This window comes from Stegostoma tigrinum, chromosome 43, assembly GCF_030684315.1.
Source record: "Stegostoma tigrinum isolate sSteTig4 chromosome 43, sSteTig4.hap1, whole genome shotgun sequence".
In the NCBI taxonomy this organism is placed as follows: Eukaryota; Metazoa; Chordata; class Chondrichthyes; order Orectolobiformes; family Stegostomatidae; genus Stegostoma; species Stegostoma tigrinum.
The window spans coordinates 6,797,870-6,824,135 of record NC_081396.1 but is presented as its reverse complement, the minus strand read 5'-3'; the positions used below and the strand labels follow the sequence as shown (position 1 = coordinate 6,824,135).

Below are 26,266 nucleotides of genomic sequence, written 5' to 3'. Positions count from 1 at the left end.
ACCCGCACATCCCTGTGCACTATGGGTAATTCCCCACAGCTAACGCACCCTAACCCGCACATCCCTGTGCACTATGGGTAATTCCCCACGGCTAACCCACCCTAACCCGCACATCCCTGTGCACTATGGGTAATTCCCCACGGCTAACCCACCCTAACCCGCACATCCCTGTGCACTATGGGTAATTCCCCACGGCTAACCCACCCTAACCCGCACATCCCTGTGCACTATGGGTAATTCCCCACAGCTAACCCACCCTAACCCGCACATCCCTGTGCACTATGGGTAATTCCCCACGGCTAACCCACCCTAACCCGCACATCCCTGTGCACTATGGGTAATTCCCCACAGCTAACCCACCCTAACCTGCACATCCCTGTGCACTATGGGTAATTCCCCACAGCTAACCCACCCTAACCCGCACATCCCTGTGCACTATGGGTAATTCCCCATGGCTAACCCACCCTAACCCGCACATCCCTGTGCACTATGGGTAATTCCCCACAGCTAACCCACCCTAACCTGCACATCCCTGTGCACTATGGGTAATTCCCCACAGCTAACCCACCCATCTTTGTGACTGTGGGAGGAAACTCACGCAGACACGGGGAGAGAACGTGTGCAAACTCCACACAGACAGTAGCCCGAGGGTGGGATTGAACAAGTGCGGTGTCCATGAGGAATTTGGCGGCTTGTGTGTGCACAGCAGGATCCTGCAAGCAGCAGCACTGTGGGCGGGAGGTGGGGCAGGATCTGCTGGTCAGAGCTGCAGGGGTTAAGGTGGAAAAGGAAATGCAGGAATTGCTGAGCAAGATTTCCCTCGCTGCATGTGTGTGTGAGTGAGCAAGTGTGTGTGGGAGGGAGCGAGTGCAGAGAGCTTTCTGTAAACACTGATAAAAGGCTAAAAGATGCTGACAGTTAAAAGATTCACTGTAGCTCAGCTCGGCTAATGGAGCTGGGAGGGATTGCAACAGCTGCTTGTAAATATTTACGATGGGGATTGAGTTTAGAGCCAAGCTCTGGGACCCCATCCCCTCGGTGACGCTGGTCGGGTTGGGTGGGGGGTTGAGTTTGGGAGCAGAGGGCAGCATCTCAGAGTGAGGAGTGACCCACTGAGGACAGAGATGAGGGGGACATTGATGCACAGTGACTGTAACAGAGCATCCCTCTTCTCCCTGTCACTCCTGTGCCATCCTCCGCTCAGTTTATTGCACCTCGGCCTACACCCCCCCCCCCCCCCCCCCACCACATGGCACCATGGGGCTGCGTTTCTCTTCCTGCTAACTTTCTCACTCTGTCTTTCCTTCTCCCTCTCCCTGTCCTTCAGGTAAACCTCATCTTCCCAGTCGTCTACCTGCTGTTCTGGGCCTTTCTGCTGATCTTCAGCCTGTGGTCAGAGCCTGTGGTGTGTGGTATCGGACTGGCTATCATGCTGACCGGGGTCCCCGTCTACTTTCTCGGTGTCTACTGGACAAATAAACCCAAGTGCTTTGACAGCATGGTCGGTAAGGCCACTAGCCTGGGCACTGACGGTCTGTCTGTGAGAGCGACAGTTCCCCCTTACCTCTGTCCCCACTGCCCTCCGCACCCCTGCCCTCTACCCCCTCTCCCTCCCTCACCGCCCTCCGTCCCCCGCCCTCACTCACCGCCCTCCGTCCCCCCTCTCCCTCCCTCACCGCCCTCTGCTCCCCCTCTCCCTCCCTCACCGCCTTCCTTCCCCCTCCCTCACCGCCCTCCCTCCCTTACCCCACTGCCCTCCGTCCCCACTCTCCCTCCCTCACCGCCTTCCGTTCCCCCGCTCCCTCCCTCACTGCCCTCCGTCCCCACTCTCCCTCCCTCACCGCCTTCCGTTCCCCCGCTCCCTCCCTCACCCCCCTCCGTCCCCCCTGACTGTCCTCCATCCCCCCTCTCCGCCCTCCGTCCCTCCCCCTCCCTCACTGCCCTCCGCACCCCCTCCCCTCACCCCACTGCCCTCCGCACCCCCTCCCCTCACCCCACTGCACCTCCCCTCTCTCAGCACCCCCTGCCCTGCATCTCCCCTCCTGGACCCCCGCCACCATGCACGTCCCCTCCCTCACTGCCCCCTGCCCTGCATCTCCCCTCATCCCCCGCCTTCACTGCCCTGTATCTGCCCTCCCTCACTGCCCCCTGCGCTGCATCTCCCCTCCCTCACTGCTCCCCGGCCTGCATCTCCCCTCCCGGACCCCCACTGCCCTGCATCTCCCAACCTCACTGCCCCGTGCCCTGCATCTCCCCTCATCCCCCACCCTCACTGCCCTGTACAGCCCCTTTCTCACTGCCCTCTATCCTGTATCGCCCCTCATACCCCGCCCTCGCTGCCCTGCATCTCCCCTCCCTCACTGCCCCCTGCCCTGTTTCTCCCCTCATACCCCGCCCTCGCTGCCCTGCATCTCCCCTCCCTCGCTGCCCCCCTGGCCTGCATCTCCCCTCCCTCGCTGACCCCTGCCCCCCTGGCCTGCATCTCCCCTCCCTCGCTGCCCCCTGCCCCCTGGCCTGCATCTCCCCTCCCTCGCTGTCCCCCTGGCCTGCATCTCCCCTCCCTCGCTGACCCCTGCCCCCCTGGCCTGCATCTCCCCTCCCTCGCTGCCCCCTGCCCCCTGGCCTGCATCTCCCCTCCCTCGCTGTCCCCCTGGCCTGCATCTCCCCTCCCTCGCTGACCCCTGCCCCCTGCCCCCTGGCCTGCATCTCCCCTCCCTCTCCGCCCTCACTGCCCTGCCTTGTATTGCCCCTCCCTTCCTCACTCCCCCACCCTCCATCTGCCCTTCTTCCCTCACCCCCCCCCCGCCCTCCATCTCCCTTCTGTTGTTCCCTCTCCCACCACACCCCCCCTCCCTGTGCCCACCTCTGCCTCCACCTGCCATCCTTCCCTCCAGCCCTGTTGCCCTGCATTCCCCCCCGCTGCAGCCGTTCCTCCCTCTAACCCCCCACCCCCCTTTACCTGTGTGTTCTTGTGGATTGGGGCACCGTGTCTTTCCTGGGGAGGGACTGATTTAACAACCCTCACTAAAACCATCGGCTGGCCAGCTCCAACAGGCGACGATGAGGGTCCAGCAGGAGGGTTTCAGGCAGGTCTGTTCCAGAACTCAGTTGGACTGAGTGGTGGTAATGGCTAAGGGGTGTTGGAGGGTTGGGGGGGGGTTTATCAGCAGCTCGAAGTTGGGTCCCCACATTGGCGGCAGCTCTCAAAGCCCAGAGGAAGGGGGTAAGCAGCATCAGAGAGAGCTCGGGGGTGGGGGGCCGGGGGTGGTGTTAGGTCTGGAAGAGGCGAGGGAGCCGGAGGTGGGAGGAACGGTGCGGGGGGAGCGGGGCGGTGGGGAAATGGATATTGCAAACAAATTTGCTTTCCCCTTGTGTGGGAGAGTCCAGGGCCTGGAGGGGGCGAGGAGTCACCCACTGAATATGGAGAATGGGGAGGGATTTTGCCTGTCTCCGAGGGGGGAGTGAATCTGTGGGATTCTTTACCGCGGTGTGTTTGGGGTGGGAAGGGGGTGGTGCTGGGTGGCTGGGTCATCGGTGGTATTGAAGGCCAAGAGAGATTTTTAATTGGAAAGGGGGTGGAGGGGGATAAAGCAAGAAAGTGGGAGTCGGGGGTGACCAGATCTCCTTGATAGGAGCAGACTGGATGGGCTGAATGGCTGCGTTCTCCTTCTCTGTCTCAAGGGCGAGAGGTTTATTGGTGTCGAAGAGCCTCTCAGCAAGGACCAGGGGAGGTCAGTGCGCGGGGGGACGGGGGGTGGGGGGCAGTGATCAGGACTGAGCAAGATCGCCCAACCCCAAATCTCAAACCCCGGTGTCCCTCTGTCTCCCCGCAGATACCATCACCTACTTTGCTCAGAAGCTGTGCATGGTGGTCTACCCTGAAATGGCACAGGTGACGGACAATGAACAGGAGCTCTCCTCCACCGTCTGCGATAACCCCAAGGGGTAGGGGGCAGGAGGTGGAATGGAGGGGCGGTGTGGGGGCTTGTGTGTGTATGTGTGAGGGGTTGGGGGGAGGAATGTGTGACACCTGGGTGGTGGTTTGTGGCAGGGAGAGGGGGTGTGGTGGGAGGGGTGGGTGCTGGTGGCATCTCGGTCAAAGGCCAGGCTGGACAGCCAAACCTCACCGCTCCCCCCCCCCCCCCCCACCACCCAAAACGTTGGCTTTGGGAGCAATGGGCTGGTGTTCATTTTCTGTCTCTTTCCCAGCCCCTTGTTTCTACATTCACTGGCCAGCAGGAGGCGAGAGTGTGCTCAGAAGGACCCTGGCCATGGGCAGGTGGTTGTTGGGGGTGGGGGGGGGTTACAGTTAGCCTGCTGGACCAGGAATGAGACGGCACACTCCTCCTTCCTTCCTCTTTCGGGAGATTTGGGCTCCTCCAGGCATTCCTGCTTCCCCTCCCGCAGCCGTCCCCCATCCTGGGGAGGGGGTGGTGCCCCTCGTGTCCCACCGGAGGGGGGGCTGGGGGGGGGGCGACAGGACGGGAAGCGGGGCTAGGCGGTTTCGGGCTGTTGGAGTGCTGCAGAAATGTCACTCCGCTTTCTTAAGACTTGATGGAATTTAAACACCGTTTGGAAAAATTGGAAGATCCCGTTTTCATCTCCCCACCCGCTCAACGCCAATCCAAGTGTCCAGGTGCTTCTGGGCTCGGGAATTCTGTCGATGGCTTCTCCCAATGGTTTGATTCCTACGAGTACTTTCTAGGTCAGGGGCAGCCATTTGCATCACATCAAACCCACAGTGCCACCCTCTCTCTATCTCTGTCTCTCTCTCTCTGTCTCTATCTCTCTCTGGTGTGAAGAGGAGAGGCTTTAGTACTGACACACAACAGACAAAGTACTGAACCCTCCGGGAGCTGGTGGATGGAGTCACTGGGCCTGCCTGGTTCTTTCCAGGCCTTGACCCACCTCCCTGCAAGACCCCTGTCTGCACTCCCTTTGCCTGCGCACTTGACTTCCGGCCTGGCACTGGAGGTTCACCGCACTAGGGTGGTGGGGTGTGAGTGTGTGTGTGTTTGTGTTTGTGTGTGGGCCACAAGGAAACATTACACTCGGGTCAGTGTGCTCTGCACCGGAACCACTCAAAAGGTTCAACATCAGCAGAAAATGAGCTGACATGGGGAATCTGACACATATTTAAGTGTTTATATATCTGTAATAAAGCAGCGTCTGCTTCCTAATCAGAGTAAGATTGTATTCCAAGGTTATCGATTAAACTTTGAGAGTTTGATTATTAATTTGCTCTTTGTACCATTGACCTGGTACATATACTTTGCACAGGAGCAAATAGACAGGATAAAGCTCCTTCCAGTTCACTGCTCACTCTCATAAACTAAAACGATAGCTTCCTCTACCCTGCTTCCTACCCCCCCCCATCAGACACTCCCAGGTACAGCTCCCAATAACCAGAACACAGTGGCGGTTGCAGAGAGTTGTAATTTGAAGAGTTTGTTGGTTATTTGCGCAGACAAAAGACTGTTATATAAACCGAGGTGACAAAGGGGCCTTTTCAAGAGATTTGGGTTATTCCAGTTTCGGCATCTGAATGGAGGGCAGTGTTCCTGCGCCACGATGTTTGTCTGTGTCCCATCCTGGCCAGTTCCTGCCCTCTCCCCTAGCTCTCTTCCTCTTAAGTCCTGCTGAAGGATATTCAGCCAGGTAAGGCAGTGTAGCAAGTGGGATGCTGTCCTCCAGAGCTGGAGCACTGAGTACGTCTCTGCTTTCTCCAATACAAGAGGAGTGTGAGCGCGTTGGATAGAGAGGAAGCTTGCAAAGATGGTGCCAGGTTTGGAAAATTTCAGCCACATGGTACAGAATGGATAGGCTGGGTTAGCTTCCTAACGGCAGAGAGGCTTTCAAAGTCCTTCAGCTGTACAGCTTACAAACAGACCCTTCGGCCCACCCGTCTGTGCCGACCCACGTATCCTAAATTAGCCTGGTCCCATTTGCCAGCGTTTGGCCTGTTCTATCCACGTGCCCATCCAGCCGCCTTTTAAACAGGAACAAAAACATAGTTGCTGGAAAAGCTCAGCAGGTCTGGCAGCATCTGTGGAGGAGAAAACAGAGTTAATGTTTCGCGCCCGGTGACCCTTCCTCAGAACCCTTCCTTTCAGTCACGATAGAGAGAAATTCCTGAGGTGCTAGGGAAAGGGTTGTGGCCGGGAGACTCAGGAGAAGCAGCCTGAGGGATAACCCTTGTTTCAGGGTCTGCAGCAAATCCCCACACAGTGCGGCATACTCAGCTTTGATGGGAACAGTCAGGGGAGGGATATGGATTACTATCCAGAGAGGCAGACTGTGCAGGGACTCGGGGAGAAGGCGAAGGAGAAATGAATTGGATGTGAATAAGGAAGGCACCGTTAGTAAGTTTGCAGATGACACTAAAATTTGGAGGCGCAGTGGACAGTGAAGGAAGTTATCGGAGTACAACGGGACCTCGATCCGATGGGCCAGCGGGCTGAGGAGGGGCAGACAGAGTTTAGATCAAGGTGAGGTGCTGCATTTTAGAAAGGCACATCAGGGCAGGACTTATACACTGAATGGGAAGGTCCAGGGGAGTGTTGTAGGACAGGGAGACCCAGGGGTTCAGGTACGTAGTTGATTGAAAGTTGTGTCACAGGTAGACAGGGCAGGTAAGCAGGCGTCCAGCACGCTCGCCTTCAATGCTCAGGTCTTTGAGTGTAGGAGTTGGGATGTCATGTGGAGGTTGTCTCTCAACTGCCCTCTGGAATGGCCCAGCAAGCCCCTCAGTTGTACCAATCGCGACAACGTCTCAAAGAAACGGAATCGGACGGATCATCCGACATCGAGCCGGAAAAGATAACGGCAGGAACCTCCCTGTCGACCCCAGCGAAGCCCTGCTCACTAACAGCCGGGGGTTAGTGCCAACACTGGGAGGGCTGTCTCACGGAGCGGGCAAGCAACAGCCAGACTCACAGAATCATACCTCACAGATAATGTCCCAGACACCACCATCACCATCCCTGGGTGTGTCCTGTCCCCCCCACCCCGGCAGGACAGACCCAGCCGGGGGGCGGGGGGTGCACAGTGGGATAGAGTCGCTCCGGGAGGCCTCAACATTGACGCCAGACCCTGTGGAGTCTCATGGCTTCAGGTTAAACGTGGGCAAGAAACCCTCCTCCTGATCACCACGTACCGTCCTCCCTCAGCTGGTGAATCCGTTCTCCTCAATGTTGAGCAGCAGTGAGGGTGGCAAAGGCACAAAGCGTACTCTGGGTGGGGGATTTCACTGTCCAACACCAAGAGAGGCTCGGCAGCAGCAGGACGACTGATCGAGCTGGTCGGCTCCTAATGGACACAGCTGCTGGGCTGGGTCTAGGGCGGGTGGTGAGGGAACCAACAAGAGGGAAAAACATGCTTGACCTCATCCTTACCAGTCTGCCAGCTGCAGATACATCTGTCCATGAGCGTATCGGTGAGAGTGACCATCGCACGGTCCTTGTGGAGACAAACTCCCACCTTCACATTGAGAACACCCTCCATCGTGTTGTGTGGGACTATCACTGTGCTCAATGGGACAGGCTTCGCACAGACCGTGTAACTCAAGGCTGGGATTCCAGGAGGCGCTTTGGGCCATCAACAGCAGCAGGATTGTACTCCAGCACAACCTCACAGCCTGGCATATCCCCCACTCAACCATTACCATCAAGCCAGGGGATTAACCCTGGTCGAATGGAGAGTGTAGCAGGGCGTGCCAGGAGCAGCAGCAGGCATACCTGAAGGTGAGGTATTAACCTGGTGAAGCTACCAAACAGGACTATTCACACACCAGCAGCGAAAGCAGCAAGTGATAGACAGAGCTGAGCGATTCCCACAACCAAGGGATCCGATCTAAGCTCTGCAGTGCTGCCACATCCGGCTGTGAATGGTGAGGGGCAATTAAACAACTCACTGGAGGAGGAGGCTCCACAAACATCCCCGTCGTCAATGATGGAAGGGCCCAGCACATCAGAGCAAAAGATAAGGCTGAAGCATTTGCAGCGATCATCAGCCAGGAGGGCTGAATGCACGATCCATCTCGGCCTCCTCCAGTGGTCCCCAGTGTCACAGATACCAGTCTTTAGCCAATTCCATTCACACCACATGATATCAAAAAGCAGTTGGAGACACTGGATACTGCAAAGGTTACGGGCCCTGATAACATTCCAGCAATAGTACTGAAGACTTGTGCTCCAGAGCTTGCCGCTCCCTAAGCCAAACTGTTCCCGTTCAGTTACAACACTGGGATCTACCCGACAATGTGGAAATTGCCCAAGTATGCCCTGTACTCAAAAAGCAGGACAAATCCAACCCGGCCAATTACTGCCCCATCGGTCTCCTCTCGGCCGTCAGTACAGTGATGGAAGGTGTCAGTAACAGGGCTATCACTCAGCTCCTGCTCAGGGGCCACTCAGCTCCTGACTTCATTACAGCTTTGGTTCAAACATGGGCTAAACGGCTGAATCCCAGAGGTGAGGTGGGAGTGACAGCCCTTGGCATCAAGGCTGCATTCGACCCAGTGTGGCATCAAGGAGCCCGAGCAAAACTGGAACCAATGGGTATCGGGGGCAAACTCTCCAGCTGTTGGAGCTACACCTGACACATGGGTAATGGTGAGATAATAAAGTGTGGAGCTGGATGAACACAGCAGGCCAAGCATCTTAGGAGCATCTCCAGCATCTGCAGTTCCCATTAGCTCCAATAGCTTTTGTGCTCCTGAGGTGCTGCTTGTCCTGCTGTGTTCATCCAGCTCCACACTTTGTTATCTCGGATTCTCCAGCATCTGCAGTTCCCATTATCTCTGATACATGGGATAACGGTCGTGGTTGTGGGAGGTCAGTCATCTCCGCTCCAGGACATCTCTGCAGGCGTCCCTCAGGGGAGTGTCCCAGGCCCAACCACCTTCAGCTGCTTCATCATTGACCTTCCCTCCACCAGAAGGTCAGTAATGGGGATGGTCGCTATGATAGCACCGTGTTCAGCACCATTCGTGACTCCTCACATACTGAGGCAGTCCGTGTTCACATGCAACAGGATCTGGGCAATATCCAGACAAGGGGCAAGTGACATTCAGCGCCACACAAATCCCAGGCTGTGCCCATCACCAACAAGAGACAATCGAACCACCGTCCCTTGACGTTCTATGACGTTACCCTCACTGAATCCCCCCAGTATCAACATCCTGGGGGCTCCCATTGACCAGACACTGAACACGGACCAGCCCCACATAAACACAGCGGCTAGAGGAGCAGGTCAGAGGCTGAGATTCCTGCAGCGAGTCACTCCCCCCTCCCCGCCCGCACCCCCCCCCAAGCCCTGTCCCATCATCGACACACTACCAGGAGGGCGAGGGGATACTCCCCACTTGCCCCTGGATGGGGGAAGCTCTGGCAACACTCGAGAAGCTCCACACCATCCTGCCCCCTTCGCTCGATTGGCACCGCATCCACAAATACTCACTCCCTCCACCTACGATGCACAGCCGCAGCAGTGTGTACCATCTCCGAGACGCCCTGCAGAGACTCACCGAGGCTCCTCAGGCAGCACCTTCCAAACCCCCCACTGCCCCTCTACCATCTAGAAGGACAAGTGGGGGGCAGATACATGGAACACCAGCCTACTGTGAGATCCCCCCCTTCGAACCCATTCCCAATCCTGACTTGGTAATATATCAGCCGTCCCTTCAGTGTGGGGCTGGATCCGAATCCCTGGAATTCCCTCCCTGAGGGGGACGCTGTGGCCTACCCTACAGCATGTGGGACTGCAGCAGTTCAAGGGGGCAGCTCACCCCTCAGGTTCTCAACAGGGGGCAATTGGGGATGTGTAATAATTGCTGGCTAACCAGTGGATGCCCACATTCAAGAATTGTGCAGGAGGGCCTCGGCCCGAAACATCAGCCTTCCTGCTGCTTGGCCTGCTGCGTTGTTCCAGGTCTTACACCTTGTTATCTCGGATTCTCCAGCATCAGCTGTTCCTACTATCCCTGGGAATCTGCTTCCAAAGATCCAGACTGCCCCCTTCTGATAGAAACAAGGGATTGATTCTCTCTTACGGCACATTTAATAGTTTCATACCCTCCTTAAGTCCCTCTGTCTTGTTTTATAGTTTTGTATCCTCCTTGGAGCTCTCCTCATCCCCCTCCATCCCATTTAATATTTTATTTCATATAAACATAAGAGCAGAAGTCAGCCATTCAGCCCATCGAGTCAGCTCGATTCTCGGAGCTCTGATCATCCTCAACTCCTGCCTTTCCCCCGTAACCCTCGATTTACTTCCTGATTAATAGGCCTTCAATACCCTCGATGACCCGGCCTCTACAGCACCCCCACCCTCACGGTAAAGAATTCCACAGATTCACTACCCCCCCGCAAGGAGAGAGAAGAAATCCCTCCCCATTCTCCGTCTTCAGTGAGCGACCCCCTCGTTCTGAGATGATGCCCCGTCTGGTCCTAGACTCTCCCACACAAAGGGTAACAACCCCTCCCCATCTCCCCCCTGTCAGGTCTCTCCTAAGCACATCTCCCCTAAGAGATAGTAGGAACTGCAGACTGGAGAATCTGAGATAGCAAAGTGTGGAGCTGGATGAACACAGCAGGCCAAGCAGCATCTCAGGAGCAGGAAGGCTGACGGGTCCAGGACCGAAACGTCAGCTTTTGTGCTCCTAAGCTGCTGCTTGGCCTGCTGTGTTCATCCAGCTCCACACTTTGTTACCCCTTAAGAATATTGTCTGTTTCAATAAGGTCACGTCTCATTTTTCTTAACCCTAATGAGTACAGGCCCAGTCTCCTCACACTCCCATAAGGCAGTCCCTCCGAACCTGCTGTAAACATAATGAACCTCCTGTGAACTGCCTCCAAAGCCTGTACATTGTCCTGTACTAGTGATAATGGGAACTGCAAATGCTGGAGAATCCGAGATAATAAAATGTGAGGCTGGATGAACACAGCAGGCCCAGCAGCATCTCAGGAGCACAAAAGCTGACGTTTCGGGCCTAGACCCTTCATCAGAAAAGGGGGATGGGGTGAGGGTTCTGGAATAAATAGGGAGAGAGGGGGAGGCGGACCGAAGATGGAGAGAAAAGAAAATAGGTGGAGAGGAAAGTATAGGTGGGGAGGTAGGGAGGGGATAGGTCAGTCCAGGGAAGACGGACAGGTCAAGGAGGTGGGATGAGGTTAGTAGGTAGGAGATGGGGGTGCGGCTTGGGGTGGGAGGAAGGGATGGGTGAGAGGAAGAACAGGTTAGGGAGGCAGAGACAGGCTGGGCTGGTTTTGGGATGCAGTGGGTGGAGGGGAAGAGCTGGGCTGGTTGTGTGGTGCAGTGGGGGGAGGGGACGAACTGGGCTGGTTTTGGGATGCGGTGGGGGAAGGGGAGATTTTGAAGCTGGTGAAGTCCACATTGATACCATTGGGCTGCAGGGTTCCCAAGCGGAATATGAGTTGCTGTTCCTGCAACCTTCGGGTGGCATCATTGTGGCACTGCAGGAGGCCCATGATGGACATATCATCTAAAAAATGGGAGGGGGAATAGAAATGGTTTGCGACTGGGAGGTGCAGTTGTTTATTGCGAACCGAGTGGAGGTGTTCTGCAAAGCGGTCCCCAAGCCTCCGCTTGGTTTCCCCAATGTAGAGGAAGCCACACCGGGTACAGTGGATGCAGTATACCACATTGGCAGATGTGCAGGTGAACCTCTGCTTAATGTGGAAAGTCATCTTGGGGCCTGGGATAGGGGTGAGGGAGGAGGTGTGGGGACAAGTGTAGCATTTCCTGCGGTTGCAGGGGAAGGTGCCAGGTGTGGTGGGGCTGGAGGGAAGTGTGGAGCGAACAAGGGAGTCACGGAGAGAGTGGTCTCTCTGGAAAGCAGACAAGGGTGGGGATGGACAAATGTCTTGGGTGGTGGGGTCGGATTGTAGATGGCGGAAGTGTCGGAGGATGATGCGTTGTATCTGGAAGTTGGTAGGGTGGTGTGTGAGAATGAGGGGGATCCTCTTAGGGCGGTTGTGGCAGGGGCGGGGTGTGAGGGATGTGTTGCGGGAAATGCGGGAGATGCAGTCAAAGGCGTTCTCGATCACTGCGGGGGGAAAGTTGCGGTCCTTGAAGAACTTGGAAGAACCAGCCCAGTTCGTCCCCTCCCCCCATTGCACCGCACAACCAGCCCAGCTCTTCCCCTCCACCCACTGCATCCCAAAACCAGTCCAACCTGTCTCTGCCTCCCTCACCTGTTCTTCCTCTCACCCATCCCTTCCTCCCACCCCAAGCCGCACCTCCATCTCCTACCTACTAACCTCATCCCACCTCCTTGACCTGTCCGTCTTCCCTGGACTGACCTATCCCCTCCCTACCTCCCCACCTACACTCTCTCCACCTATCTTCTTTTCTCTCCATCTTCGGTCCGCCTCCCCCTCTCTCCCTATTTATTCCAGTTCCCTCACCCCATCCCCCTCTCTGATGAAGGGTCTAGGCCCGAAACGTCAGCTTTTGTGCTCCTGAGATGCTGCTTGGCCTGCTGTGTTCGTCCAGCCTCACATTTCATTACATTGTCCTGTACTATTTCCTTTCAGAAATACATGCTGGCTCTGTCCAACACTTCCTCAGTGTCCAGTTAATCACATCCTTTACTATAAATTCTAGCAAGGTCACTTCTGGCGATGATAGTCTGCAGCTCCCCATTTTTCTCTCTCCTTCCCTGGAGCTGCATTTGCTGTCTCGTAATCTGCAGGAACTGCTCGAGAACCTGTGGGATTCTGAGAGTCCAACGCCATCGCTACACTCACCTCTTCCAACGCTCTAGGATGTAGATCGTCACAGGTGTAGCATTTACCCAATTGCAGTCTAGTCCCGTTTCTGACCTTTTACACAGACCAATTTCCTCCAGTTCCTCATTCTCGCAGGTGTCCCCTACTGTCTCTGGGAGGTTTTGCTGTATCTTCTTCTGTGAGGGCTGGCACACGGTATGTGTTGTGTCATTCACCATGACCTCGAGTCTCTAACCTGGACACGGCCCACAGGCAGCCCAGCTCATGATTTCAGTTTCATGTACCTCCGACATGTTTAACCCTCCATTTTTTATGATTTGCATCTCATCCATACTCTTTTCTCTCTCCTTTGGTTCCTTGGCCCACCTTGAAATGCTTCCAATTTGTTAAGAAGACATGTTCTAATTATTTCAGAATCTGGCTTTGAACATGGAGACGGCAACAGAATCACAGATTTGTTGAAGTACCTACTGTATGGGGACACATTGAATTTAATTGGGAATTCTGCAATATTCTTACATGGATAAGCTGCAGAGCTGGGCTGAGAGGTGGCAAATGGAGTTTAATGCGGACAAGTGTGAGGTGATGCACTTTGGTAGGAGTAACCGGAAGGCAAAGTACTGGGCTAATGGTAAGATTCTTGGTAGTGTAGATGAGCAGAGAGATCTCGGTGTCCACGTACACAGTTGCCTGGTATGGAGGGAAGGTCTTACGAGGAAAGGCTGAGGGACTTGAGGCTGTTTTCATTAGAGAGAAGAAGGTTGAGAGGTGACTTAATTGAAACACATAAAATAATCAGAGGGTTAGATAGGGTGGATAGGGAGAGCCTTTTTCCTAGGATGGTGACGGCGAGCACGAGGGGGCATAGCTTTAAATTGAGGGGTGAAAGATATAGGACAGATGTCAGAGGTAGTTTCTTTACTCAGAGAGTAGTAAGGGAATGGAACACTTTGCCTGCAACGGTAGTAGATTCGCCAACTTTAGGTACATTTAAGTCGTCATTGGATAAGCATATGGATGTACATGGAATAGTGTAGGTTAGATGGGCTTGAGATCGGTATGACAGGTCGGCACAACATCGAGGGCCAAAGGGCCTGTACTGTGCTGTAATGTTCTATGTTCTAATATCCAAGGTGGAATGTTTTATCATGTTAAATTTTAACTTATCAAAGATTGGGTGGTGCTTAATGCCATCTCCAACATTAACCTTTTCAGAACCATGTTTTACAACACAATCAGCATGTTACAGCAACAAATTGTCCAAGCGAATTTCTCTGCATGTCTGCACTTCCTTGTTAACATCACAATGTATAACAGTACAGCAAGTGCAGATCCTTCGGCCCACGATGTTGTGCCAACCTATTATCCTTCTAAGATCAAACTACCCTGCATCCCCTAAATTTACTGTCCTTAAGTCTCTGAAGTATTTGATTCCACTACCATGCCAGCAGTGCATTCCACATGCACACCACTCTCTGTGTGGAGAACTTACCTCTGACATCTCCCCTACACCTTCCTCCCTTAAAATTATGCCCCCTCATAATAGTCATTCACACCCTGAGAAAAAGTGTCTGACTATCCACTCTATTTATGCCTTTCATCATCCTGTAAACCTCTACAAAGTCACCTCTCATCCCTCTTCACTCCAAGCTCCCTGAACCTTTCCTCATAAGACCTGCCCTCCAGTCCAGGCAGCATCCTGGTAAATCTCCTCTGCACCTTCTCCAAAGCATCCACATCTTTCCTATAATGAGGTGACCAGAACTGAACACAATAATCTAAGTGTGGTCTAACCAGAGTTTTATAGAGCTGCAGCATAACCTCACGGCTCTTAAACTCAATTCCCCAGCCAACGAACACACCATATGCCTTCTTAACAACCCTATCAACTTGGGTACCAACTTTGAGGGATCTATGGACATGGACCCCAAGATCCCTCGGTTCGTCCACACTGCTGAGAATCCTACCATTAACCCTGTATTCTGCATTTAAATTTGACATTCCAAAATGAATCACTTCACACTTTTCTGGGTTGAATTCTATCTGCCACTTCTTTGCCCAGCTCTGCATCCTGTCAATGTCCCATTGTAACCTACAACAGCCCTCCACTCTGTCTACAGCTCCACCAACCTTCATGTCATTGGCAAACTTACTAACCCACCCTTCCAATTCCTCATCCAAGTCATTTATAAAGTTCACAAAGAGCAGAGGTCCCAGAACAGATCCCTGTGGAACACCGCTGGTCACCGAGCTCCAGGCTGAATACTTTCCACCTACTACTACCCTCTGTCTTCTATTGGACAGCCAGTTTTGTATCCAGACAACCAAATTTCTCTGAATCCCATGCCTCCTTCCTTTCTGAGTGAGCCTACCATGGGGAACCTTATCGAATGCCTTGCTAAAATCCATATACACCACATCCACTGCTCTACCTTCATCAAATGTGTTTTGTTACATCCTCAAAACATTCAATATGACTTGCCCCTCACAGACCCATGCTATTTCTAACCACACTGTGCTTTTCCAAATAATCATAAATGCTATCTCTCAGAATCCTCTCCAATAATTTGCCCACCTCAGAAGTAAGACTAACTGGTTTGTAATTCCCAGTGCACGATGCACTTACTCTCTTGAAACATCTTGGCCTTCTCCGAGACACCTCAACATACAGATGCCACATGACCAGAACATTCAACACTGCAAACGTACAGAAGAAGGGATGTGCAGCGTGTGTGCTCCTGATACTGCAAAGGCCAGGAACCAGTGCTCTAACTCTTGTTTGGATATTCAGCTTCATCCTTCCTGAACGACACATCCAGCATAAAAGTTTACAATGTAAACAGCACTTAGCTTTCGCACTGATACATTTCCATCCAACTGCCAAAGTAATTACACTTCCTTGGCTATAGATGGTGAGTTGTGTTTCCACTGCTCTGTGTGGCTACCCAGTGCTGGCATATTTCTTTTGACGAGCAATTTTAAATCTACTGCTTGCACAGAGGATATCCATTGCCTGTTGTATGAAGGCTTTCATGTTATCTTTTTGCTCGTGCATCACAATCGAGATGTTATTTTTCCACCCTGCACAGAAATACCCGCTGTATTGGCTACTGAGGTCTGTGAGAGCACTTCGCTCTGTGTCATGTCAGGCAGGTCATAGAGAGCTGGGTACAACCTGGGTTAGTGAGGGTCAGTGTACCATTGGCCTCGCTGTCTGCGTTTGTGCTCGGCCGTGACAAAAGCAGCAACTATTGTGTTACTGGTCGAGCGCAGACCTTTGGGTAGTCGGATTTGACAGAATTCACGTTTAATCAGGTCTGTCCTTAACACCGCTCACTGTCTCTTTACTGTCTTCACATTTAGTGCCATCAGGAGGTAACCTGTCATTCCATTTGAGATTCTCTTCTGGACTGTGCCTTCGTTTTAAAATGTATAAATAAATAAACGGTGTCTTTCATTCTCGCAGTTTCATACCATGTTCCACACAGGTGCAGGAGGCCATTCGGCCCTCTTCTCCAGCCTGCTACACAGGTACAGGAGGAGGCCATTCGGCCCTCTTCTCCAGCCTGCTACACAGGTACAGGAGGAGGCCATTCGGCCCTCTTCTCCAGCCTATCACACAGATACTGGAGGGGGCCATTCGTCCCTCTTCTCTAGCCTGTTACACAGGTAAAGGAGAAGCCTGTATTGCCTTCATTGGTCAGTGCATTGAGCATAGGAGTGGGGATATCATGTTGGGCCACTTCCGACAGCAATCCCGGTCTCCCTGCTGTAGGAAGGATGTTGTGAAACTTGAAAAGGTTCAGAAAAGATTTACAAGGATGTTGCCAGGGTTCGGGGTGTTTGAGCTATTGAGAGAGGCTGAACCAACTGGTGCTATTTTTCCTGGAGCATCAGAGGCTGAGGGAGTGACCTTACAGAGGTTTATAAAACCATGAGGGGCATGGATAGGTGAGTAGACAAGGTCTTTCCCCCTAGGGTAGGGGGAGGTCTGAAACTAGAGGGGGGCAGGTTTAAGGGGGGAGGTGGAGAGATTTAAAAGGGACCTGAGGGGCAACTTTTTCCACACAGAGGGTGGGGGGGAAGGAGCTGCCGGAGGAAGTGGGTGGGGACCGGTACAGTTACAGCATTTAGAAGGTGTCTGGATGGGGACATGGATAGGAAAGGGTTAGAGGGATAGGGGGCCAAATGCTGGCCAATGGGACTGGACTAATTTAGGATGATGAGTCAGCGTGGATAGGATGGGCCGAAGGGTCTGATTCCATGCTGTACCACTCTGAGGCCATTTGGCACCTCAAGGCTGTTCAGCCAATCAGCAAGATTATGACTAATCTGTGAGCTAAGTCCATACACCCTCATTAACCAAAGTCATCGATCAGAGATTTAACATTACCGACTGATGGTGCATGAGTTGCTGTCGGCTTGTGAAACCTCTCCCACACTTTGCCTGCGGGAGTGCTTCTTTGAATGTTTAGACAGTCATGGGGGCAGAACAGGGAAGGTGTTCCGGCCTATTTTACTGAAGGGTCTCACTGGGACACTGTGCCCCCACAGTTACACCACATTCCCTTGAACTAGCAGAAAGGATTGCTCTCTCCCTTGCTCCACCTCATCAGAATATCTGAATATGTTGCAAACTTTTAATCACACTGAACCTTAACCTTCTCATTTCCAGGGAACAACCCTGTTGTGTGTGTAATCTCACCTCACAAACTAACCGTTGGAACCTAGCTATTGTTCTGATAAAGGTTCACATAGAACTGCAATCAAAGGAACACTTTTCAAATAAATTTGCGTGTAGGAAAGGCCGATAGAGAATAGCTAATTGTGCACAGCACAATCCCACAAACGAAGCCATAACGCCCAGATCACCTTTTCCCCTTCGGATGCTGACCCAGGGAGAGTTCTTCCTGCTTGTCTTTGCAGGGTCTCGGGTTTATCATCGCACTCTCCAACAGCTTTCCCCGGTACTGGGCCTGGGAAGGTCAGTCCTGGGTTTGTGGGGACCTGAGGCAGTTGAAGGCCACAAGAGACCGGGTCTTGATCTCACGATCTTCTCCTGCAAGGTGTGAGAGTGACGCCCAATGGGTCAGGGCTCAGACAGAATGGCAGAACGGTCACAGCGCGGGAGGAGACCATTCGGCCCGGCACTGGCTCTCTGAGGGGACAGGTCAGTTGGCATCGCTCTCCTCATGCAGTTACCGAACAGCTGTCTGAACACAGCAACCGACCCAGCTTCTTCCACTGCACCTTCACGCAGCGGGCTCCAGACCAGCAACTGCTTGGCTGGAGAGCTTTGCTTCTGTCGTTGAGAAAAAGATATTCCTGCACAGGCCCGCAAAGACACGCATGCGCCTGCACCCGCCCGCACAGACATGCACAGCCATGCGCGCACTGACACACACAGGCCCGCGCAGATGCGCACGCACTGACACACAGGCCCGCGCAGACATGCACGCACTGACACACACAGGCCCGCGCAGACACGCACGCACTGACACACACAGGCCCGCGCAGACACACACGCCAGCAGATGCGCACCCACCCACACAGACCTGAACTGACACGCACACGCCCGCAGAAACACGCACAGGCCAGAAAAAACACGCGCATGTCCGCAGAGACCCACACTGACACGCACACACCTCCCATGAACATAGGGAATGCGGCACGTGCCTCTCCACCCCGTACCAGGCAGCTAAGCAACTGACGGGAAAGGTCAGGTAGTTTAGATCGATTTTATTGTAAAGGAAAATCTCACAATGGGCAGCCAGCGGAGGACGTGGTTGCGGGGATCAGTTCCTGACCCCAGAGAATGTGACCAGGGGAAGGAGCAGGAAAAAGCCGTGGTAAGATAAGAAGGAGAGAGTGTCAGCAAACACCGTGAAGAAAAAAAAATCAGAGTTAACGTCTCGGGTCCAGAGATTCTTCCTCATGGCGAAACTCGGAATTATTCTTCTCAGAGGCTGCCAGACCTGCTGAGTTTTCCCAGCAACTTCTGCTTTTGCTCCTGATTTACAGCATCCGCAGCTCTTTCGGTTCTTATTTAAAGAGTCAGCACATGCCTCAGAATTTGACCCTCAGGAAAATACCCATAGTGCCCAGGGATGTGCGGGTCAGGGTGGGACAGCCATGGGAAATTACCCATAGTGCACAGGGATGTGCGGGTTAGGGTGGGTTAGCCATGGGAAGCTACCCATAGTGCACAGGGATGTGCGGGTTAGGGTGGGTTAGCCGTGGAAAATTACCCAGTGCCCAGGGATGTGCAGCTTAGGGTGGGTTAGCCATGTGGAATTACCCATAGTGCTCAGAGATGTGCGGGTTAGGGTGGGTTAGCCGTGGGAAGCTACCCATAGTGCACAGGGATGTGCGGGTTAGGGTGGGTTAGCTGTGGGGAATTACCCATAGTGCACAGGGATGTGCGGGTTAGGGTGGGTTAGCCGTGGGGAATTACCCATAGTGCACAGGGATGGGCGGGTCGGGGTGGGTTAGCCGTGGGGAATTACCCATAGTGCACAGGGATGTGCGGGATAGGGTGGGTTAGCCGTGGGGAATTACCCATAGTGCACAGGGATGTGTGGGTTAGGGTGGGTTCGCCGTGGGGAATTACCCATAGTGCACAGGGATGTGCGGGTTAGGGTGGGTTAGCCGTGGGGAGTGCAGCGTTACAGAGATACAGTGGGGGGGGTGGTCTGGTTTGCTCTTTGTTTGGGTGGGGGGGTGGTCGGTGCGGACTGGATGGTCCGAATGGCCTGTTTCCACACTGTAGGGATGCTATGATTCCACTGCAATTTTGATTCAGGCCATTGAGTCTGATTGCTCACACAGGGTCAGAAATATTTTCATGATGTGACTAGAAAAGTTGTTGAGGGTTGAGCTGTGGATGTGGTGTATATGGACTTCAGCAAGGCATTTGATAAGGTTCCCCATGGTAGGCTCATTCAGAAGGTCAGGAGGAATGGGATACAGGGGAACTTAGCTGCTTGGATACAGAATTGGCTGGCCAACAGAAGACAGCGAGTGGTAGTAGAAGGAAAATATTCTGCCTGGAAGTCAGTGGTGAGTGGAGTTCCACAGGGCTCTGTCCTTGGGCCTCTACTGTTTGTAATTTTTATTAATGACTTGGACGAGGGAATTGAAGGATGGGTCAGCAAGTTTGCAGACAACACAAAGGTCGGAGGTGTTGTTGACAGTATAGAGGGCTGTTGTAGGCTGCAGCGGGACATTGACAGGATGCAGAGATGGGCTGAGAGGTGGCAGATGGAGTTCAACCTGGATAAATGCGAGGTGATGCATTTTGGAAGGTCGAATTTGAAAGCTGAGTACAGGATTAAGGATAGGATTCTTGGCAGCGTGGAGGAACAGAGGGATCTTGGTGTGCAGATACATAGATCCCTTAAAATGTTCACCCAAGTGGACAGGGGAAAGCATATGGTGTTTTGGCTTTCATTAACAGGGGGATTGAGTTTAAGAGTCGTGAGATCTTGTTGCAGCTCTATAAAACTTTGGTTAGACCGCACTTGGAATACTGCGTCCAGTTCTGGTCGCCCTATTATAGGAAAGATGTGGATGCTTTGGAGAGGGTTCAGAGGAGGTTTACCAGGATGCTGCTTGGACTGGAGGGCTTATCTTATGAAGAGAGGTTGACTGAGGTCGGTCTCTTTTCATTGGAGAAAAGGAGGAGGAGAGGGGACCTAATTGAGGTATACAAGATAATGAGAGGCATAGATAGAGTTGATAGCCAGAGACTATTTCCCAGGGCAGAAATGGCTAGCACGAGGGGTCATAGTTTTAAGCTGGTTGGAGGAAAGTATAGAGGGGATGTCAGAGGCGGGTTCTTTACACAAAGAGTTGTGAGAGCATGGAATGCGTTGCCAGCAGCAGTTGTGGAAGCAAGGTCATTGGGGACATTTAAGAGACTGCTGGACATGTATATGGTCACAGAAATTTGAGGGTGCATACATGAGGATCAATGGTCAGCACAACATCGTGGGCTGAAGGGCCTGTTCTGTGCTGTACTGTTCTATGTTCTATGATGGGAGGGGGCGAGCTTCCCTGTCCCTCACTGTTCGCACCTTCCTTTGTATGATGGTGGGCTTGCGTGAAAGTGATGGTCCCCAAGGAAAACCAGCCTATCAAAGCCAGGGGGAGGTTGCTCTATCGCCCTCTTAAGGCATCAGCGACGATGTCATAAGCTGAGCTGGACCGGGGAGGGGGGAATAGGGTGGGTGGACAGGCACATTTTGTGAGGCACCCACCCGACTGAGCCACTCACCCCCTGCCCCGAGAGCACCCGAGGACGCGCAGTGGGATGGAGGTGCGAGGAGTAGGTGGAGGGGAGTGAGGGGTTGGGGGTGGCAAATGGATTTAGAATTTACTGGTGGTCAGGGTTAGGACCCACTTGGGGACCTTGATGAATCCAGGGATGAAACTTGCAAGCCAGGACAGTCCTGGCAACTGCTGCAGGAAGAACTTCAGAGATCGATAATCCACCAAAGCACGGCCTGAGGAGGGAGACCGAGATCTGGTCAACACCGGGATCACTGCATCGCGCTCCCCCCTACCCCACCTGCGACCTTTACTTCCCCCAACCCCTGCCCCACTTTGATCACCCGGCACACAAGCTCTACCCCTATAATCACAGGCTTCACGTTTATGCTCACACTGACCAGGCCCCTGCCCACTGGGCTGAGGTCTCCGGCCTAACCTCGGGCCAAGATGAAGAAGCAGACACCCACGCACGCTCCCTTTGTATGGAGCTCACTGCACCCCCCGTCCCCACCACTCCACCCACTTGGAGAAAGGTAACAGCCCCGATCTCCAATCCTCCTGCTGTTGCTCTTTCCCATCTCTCTCTCCCTCTGTGCCCCTGCCCTCCCACTGCTTCCCTCCTTTCACACCACTGCCACACGGAAGGTTAGGGTGGGTTAGACGTGGGGAATTACCCATAGTGCCCAGGGATGGGTGGGTTAGCCATGGGAAATTACCCATAGTGCCCAGGGATAGAAGATAGAACATAGAACATTACAGCACAATACAGGCCCTTTGGCCCTCGATGTTGTGCCGACTTGTCATAATGATCTCAAGCCCATCTAACCTACACTATTCCATGTACGTCCATATGCTTATCCAATGACACCTTAAATGTACCTAAAGTTGGCGAATCTACTACCGTTGCAGGCAAAGCGTTCCATTCCCTTACTACTCTCTGAGTAAAGAAACTGCCTCTGACATCTGTCCTATATCTTTCACCCCTCAATTTAAAGCTATGCCCACTCGTGCTCGCCGTCACCATCCTAGGAAAAAGGCTCTCCCTATCCACCCTATCTAACCGTCTGATTATTTTTTATGTTTCAATTAAGTCACCTCTCAACCTTCTTCTCTCTAATGAAAACAGCCTCAAGTCCCTCAGCCTTTCCTCGTAAGACCTTCCAGGTCTTGTTGTAAGACTGGTCTCCAGGATGAACATTTCCCATCAACTACCACCCTCTGTCTTCTTTCAGCAAGCCAATTTCTGATCCAAACTGCTATATCTCCCACAATTCCATTCCTCCGCATTTTGTACAATAGCCTACTGTGGGGAACCTTATCGAACGCCTTGCTGAAATCCATATACACCACATCAACCGGTTTACTCTCATCTACCTGTTTGGTCACCTTCTCAAAGAACTCAATAAGGTTTGTGAGGCACGACCTTCCCTTCACAAAACCGTGCTGACTATCCCTAATCAATTTATTATTTTCTAGATTATAACCTTTTCCAACACTTTACCAACAACTGAGGTAAGGCTCACTGGTCTATAATTACCAGGGTTGTCTCTCCTCCCTTTCTTGAACAGGGGAACCACATTTGCCATCCTCCAGTCATCTGACACTATTCCTATAGACAATGACGAGTTAAAGATCAATGCCAAAGGCTCGGCAATCTCCTCCCTGGCTTCCCAGAGGATCCCAGGATAAATCCCATCCGGCCGAGGGAACTTATCTATCTTCACACTCTCTAGGATTTCTAATACCTCTTCCTTGTGAACATCAATCCCACCGAGTCTAGTAGCCTGTATCTCAGTATTCTCCTCGACAACATTGTTGTTTTCTAGAGTGAATACTGTTGAAAAATATTCATTTAGCACTTCCCCTATCTCATCTGACTCCACACACAACTTACCACTACTATCCTTGATTGGGCCTAATCTTACTCTCGTCATTCTTTTATTCCTTAGATACCTATAGAAAGCCTTAGGGTTTACCCTGATCCTATCCGCCAACAACTTCTCATATCTCCTCCTGGCTCTTCTGCGCTCTCTCTTGAGGTCTTTCCTGGCTACCTCGTAGCCCTCATGCGCCCTAATTGAGCCTTCACATCTCATCCTAACATAAGCCGCCTTCTTCCTCTGGACCAGAGATTCCACATCCTTCGTAAACCACGGCTCCCACACTCTACAGCTTCCTCCCTGCCTGACAGGTATGTACTCATCTCGGACACACAGGAGCTTTTCCTTGAATAAGCTCCACATTTCTAATGTGCCCACCCCCTGCAGTTTCCTTCTCCATCCTATGCTCCCTAAATCTTGCCTAATCTCATCGTAATTGCCTTTCCCCCAGCTCTAACTCTTGCCCAGTGGTATACACCTATCCCTTTCCATCACTAAAGTAAACATAACAGAATTGTGATCGCTATCACCAAAGTGCTCACCTACTTTCAAATCTAACACCTGGCCAGGCTCATTACCTAGTACCAAATCTAATGTGGCTTCGCCCCTTGTTGGCCTATCTACATACTGTGTCAGGAAGCCCTCCTGCACACACTGGACAAAACTGACCCATCTATAGTACTCGAACTATAGTGTTCCCAGTCAATATTTGGAAAGTTGAAGTCCCCCATTTCAACTACCCTGTCTCTCTCACTCCTATCGAGAATCATCTTTGCTATCCTTTCCTCTACATCTCTGGAACTATTCGGAGGCCTATAGAAAACTCCCAACAGGGTGACCTCTCCTTTCCTGTTTCTAACCTCAGCCGAGTCCTCAAACATCCTTTCTGCAACTGTAATACTGTCCTTGACCAACAATGCCACACCTCCGCCCCTTTTACCACCTTCTCTGTTCTAACTGAAACTTCTAAATCCTGGAACCTGCAACAACCATTCCTGTCCCTGCTCTATCCATGTCTCCGAAATGGCCACAACATCGAAGTCCCAGGTACTAACCCATGCTGCTAGTTCACCCACCTTATTCCGGATGCTCCTGGCGTTGAAGTAGACACACTTCAAACCAACTTCTTGCTTGTCAGTGCCATCTTGTGTCCCTGAAAGTTTATTTCGGACCTCCCTACTCTCAACCTTTTCTATACTCGAACTACAATTTTGGTGCCCATCCCCCTGCTGAATTAGTTTAAACCCACCCGAATAGCCTTAGCAAATTCCGCCCCCCCAGGATATCAGTACCCCTCTGGTTCAGGTGAAGACCATCCTGCTTGTAGAGGTCCCACCCACCCGAGAAAGAGCCCCAATTATCCAAGAATCCAAAACCCTCCCTCCTGCACCATCCCTATAGCCACATGTTCAACTCCTCTCTCTCCCTATTCCTCGCCTCACTAGCACGTGGCACGGGCAACAAACCAGAGACAACAACTCTGTTTGTCCTAGCTCTCAGCTTCCATCCTAGCTCCCTGAATTTCTGTCTTAAATCCCCATCCCTCTTCCTACCGATGTCGTTGGTGCCAATGTGGACCACAACTTGGGGCTGTTCCCCCTCCCCCTTAAGGATCCCAAAAACACAATCAGAGACATCACGAAGCCTGGCACCTGGGAGGCAACACACCAACCGTGAGTCTCTCTCGTCCCCACAGAACCTCCTATCTGTCCCCCTAACTATGGAGTCCCCAATGGCTACTGCTCTGCTCCTCTTCCCCCTTCCCTTCTGAGCAGCAGGGACAGACTCTGTGCCAGAGATCTGTGCCCGACTGCTTTCCCCTGGTAAGTCGTCCCCCCCAACAGTATCCAAAACGGTGTACTTATTGTTGAGGGGAATGGCCACAGGGGATCCCTGCACTGCCTGCCGGTTCCCTTTCCGGCCCCTGACTGTAACCCATCTGCCTTTTTCCTGTACTTGAGGAGCGACTACCTCCCTGTAACTCCTCTCAATAACCCCGTCTGCCTCCCGAATGATCCGAAGTTCATCCAGCTCCAGCTCCAGTTCCCTGACGCGGTTTTCAAGGAGCTGGAGTTGGGTGCACTTCCCGCAGATGTAGTCAGCAGGGACACTAGTGGTGACCCTTACCTCCCACATTCTGCAGGAGGAACATTCAACTGCCCTGACCTCCGTTCCCCTTATTCTAAATTCCCAAAGACTTAAAAAATAAAGAATAAACAATAAACCTGTTACCTTACCAATCAGGCACACAGAACCTTTTTTTTTGGTTCGAGGAGGAGGATGGGTGGGAGACACTACCCGGGTAGTGTTTTGGGGAACGCAACCACACAAATATATTACCTCACTCACTCACCAGTCCCGTGTCGGCTCCTGCTCAGCGTCCCTCCGCCTATTCACGAGGTAAGTTTTTAAATCAGTGTTTTTAAACCTTCCCGGCAGCTACCTGGTCAATGCTCCCGCTCCTCCTGCTGCTGAAACAAAAATGGAGGGCCCTGATGCTCGCGGTAAGTTTTTAAAATCTTACCTTCCCGGCAGTCTCCTGGTGCTCTCTCTCTCTCCCCGAAAATGAAGATCGCTCCCGCTCGAGGTAAGCTTTTTAAAGTGGGAAAAAAAAAACTTACCTTCCCGGCAGCCTCCTAGTGCTCTCTCTCTCTCTCTCCTCCTGAAAATGATGTGTGGGTTAGGGTGAGTTAGCCATGGTAAATTACCCATAGTGCCCAGAGATGTGCGGGTTAGGGTGGGCTAGCCGTGGGAAAGTGGTGGCAGGCTTTGCCCTCACCGTCTCCAAGACGGACCGTCAGAGAGATCGGATACCCGCCACTCCCCCCCCGGCTACTCACCATCCACGTCTCGGAATCCATACTGTGCAGCCAAGTCGCAGGTCAAGAGCACCTTGCCCGATTTCTTCATCAGGTTCCTATCTGGTGGAGACAAAGTGGACAGACCGTGAGAGGGCTGAGACAGAACTGAATCCCTTGCGAGTGTGACGAGGCTAACGGGATTTCACCAATGCTCTGATCTATAACAATTAAACAACTCACTGGAGGAGGCCGCTCCACAAACATCCCCGTCGTCAATGATGGAAGGGCCCAGCACATCAGAGCAAAAGATAAGGCTGAAGCATTTGCAGCGATCATCAGCCAGGAGGGCTGAATGCACGATCCATCTCGGCATCCTCCAGTGGTCCCCAGCATCACAGATACCAGTCTTTAGCCAATTCCGTTCGCGCCACATGATATCAAAAAGCCGTTGGAGACACTGGATACTGAAAAGGCTACGGGCCCTGATAACATTCTGGCAACAGTACTGAAGATTTGTGCTCCAGAGCTTGCCGCTCCCTTAGCCAAACTGTTCCAGTTCAGT

At 52.7% G+C, this 26,266-nt stretch overlaps 1 protein-coding gene and 1 pseudogene across 1 annotated transcript in view; one reads left to right on the top strand and one right to left on the bottom strand.

Annotated features, from left to right (window-relative positions):
• Positions 1-5,180, top strand: part of LOC125449018 (large neutral amino acids transporter small subunit 2-like) — a 73,181-nt pseudogene extending 68,001 nt beyond the window's left edge.
• A 13,296-nt stretch (positions 5,181-18,476) lies between these two features.
• Positions 18,477-26,266, bottom strand: part of dhrs1 (dehydrogenase/reductase (SDR family) member 1) — a 33,239-nt gene continuing 25,449 nt past the window's right edge. The window contains exons 8-9 of the mRNA XM_059641767.1: positions 25,744-25,824; positions 18,477-21,256 (exon numbers count right to left, since the gene is read on the bottom strand). Coding sequence (XP_059497750.1) covers positions 21,120-21,256; positions 25,744-25,824 — 218 coding nt within the window. The 3' untranslated portion in view covers positions 18,477-21,119. The remainder of the gene's footprint in view (positions 21,257-25,743; positions 25,825-26,266) is intronic.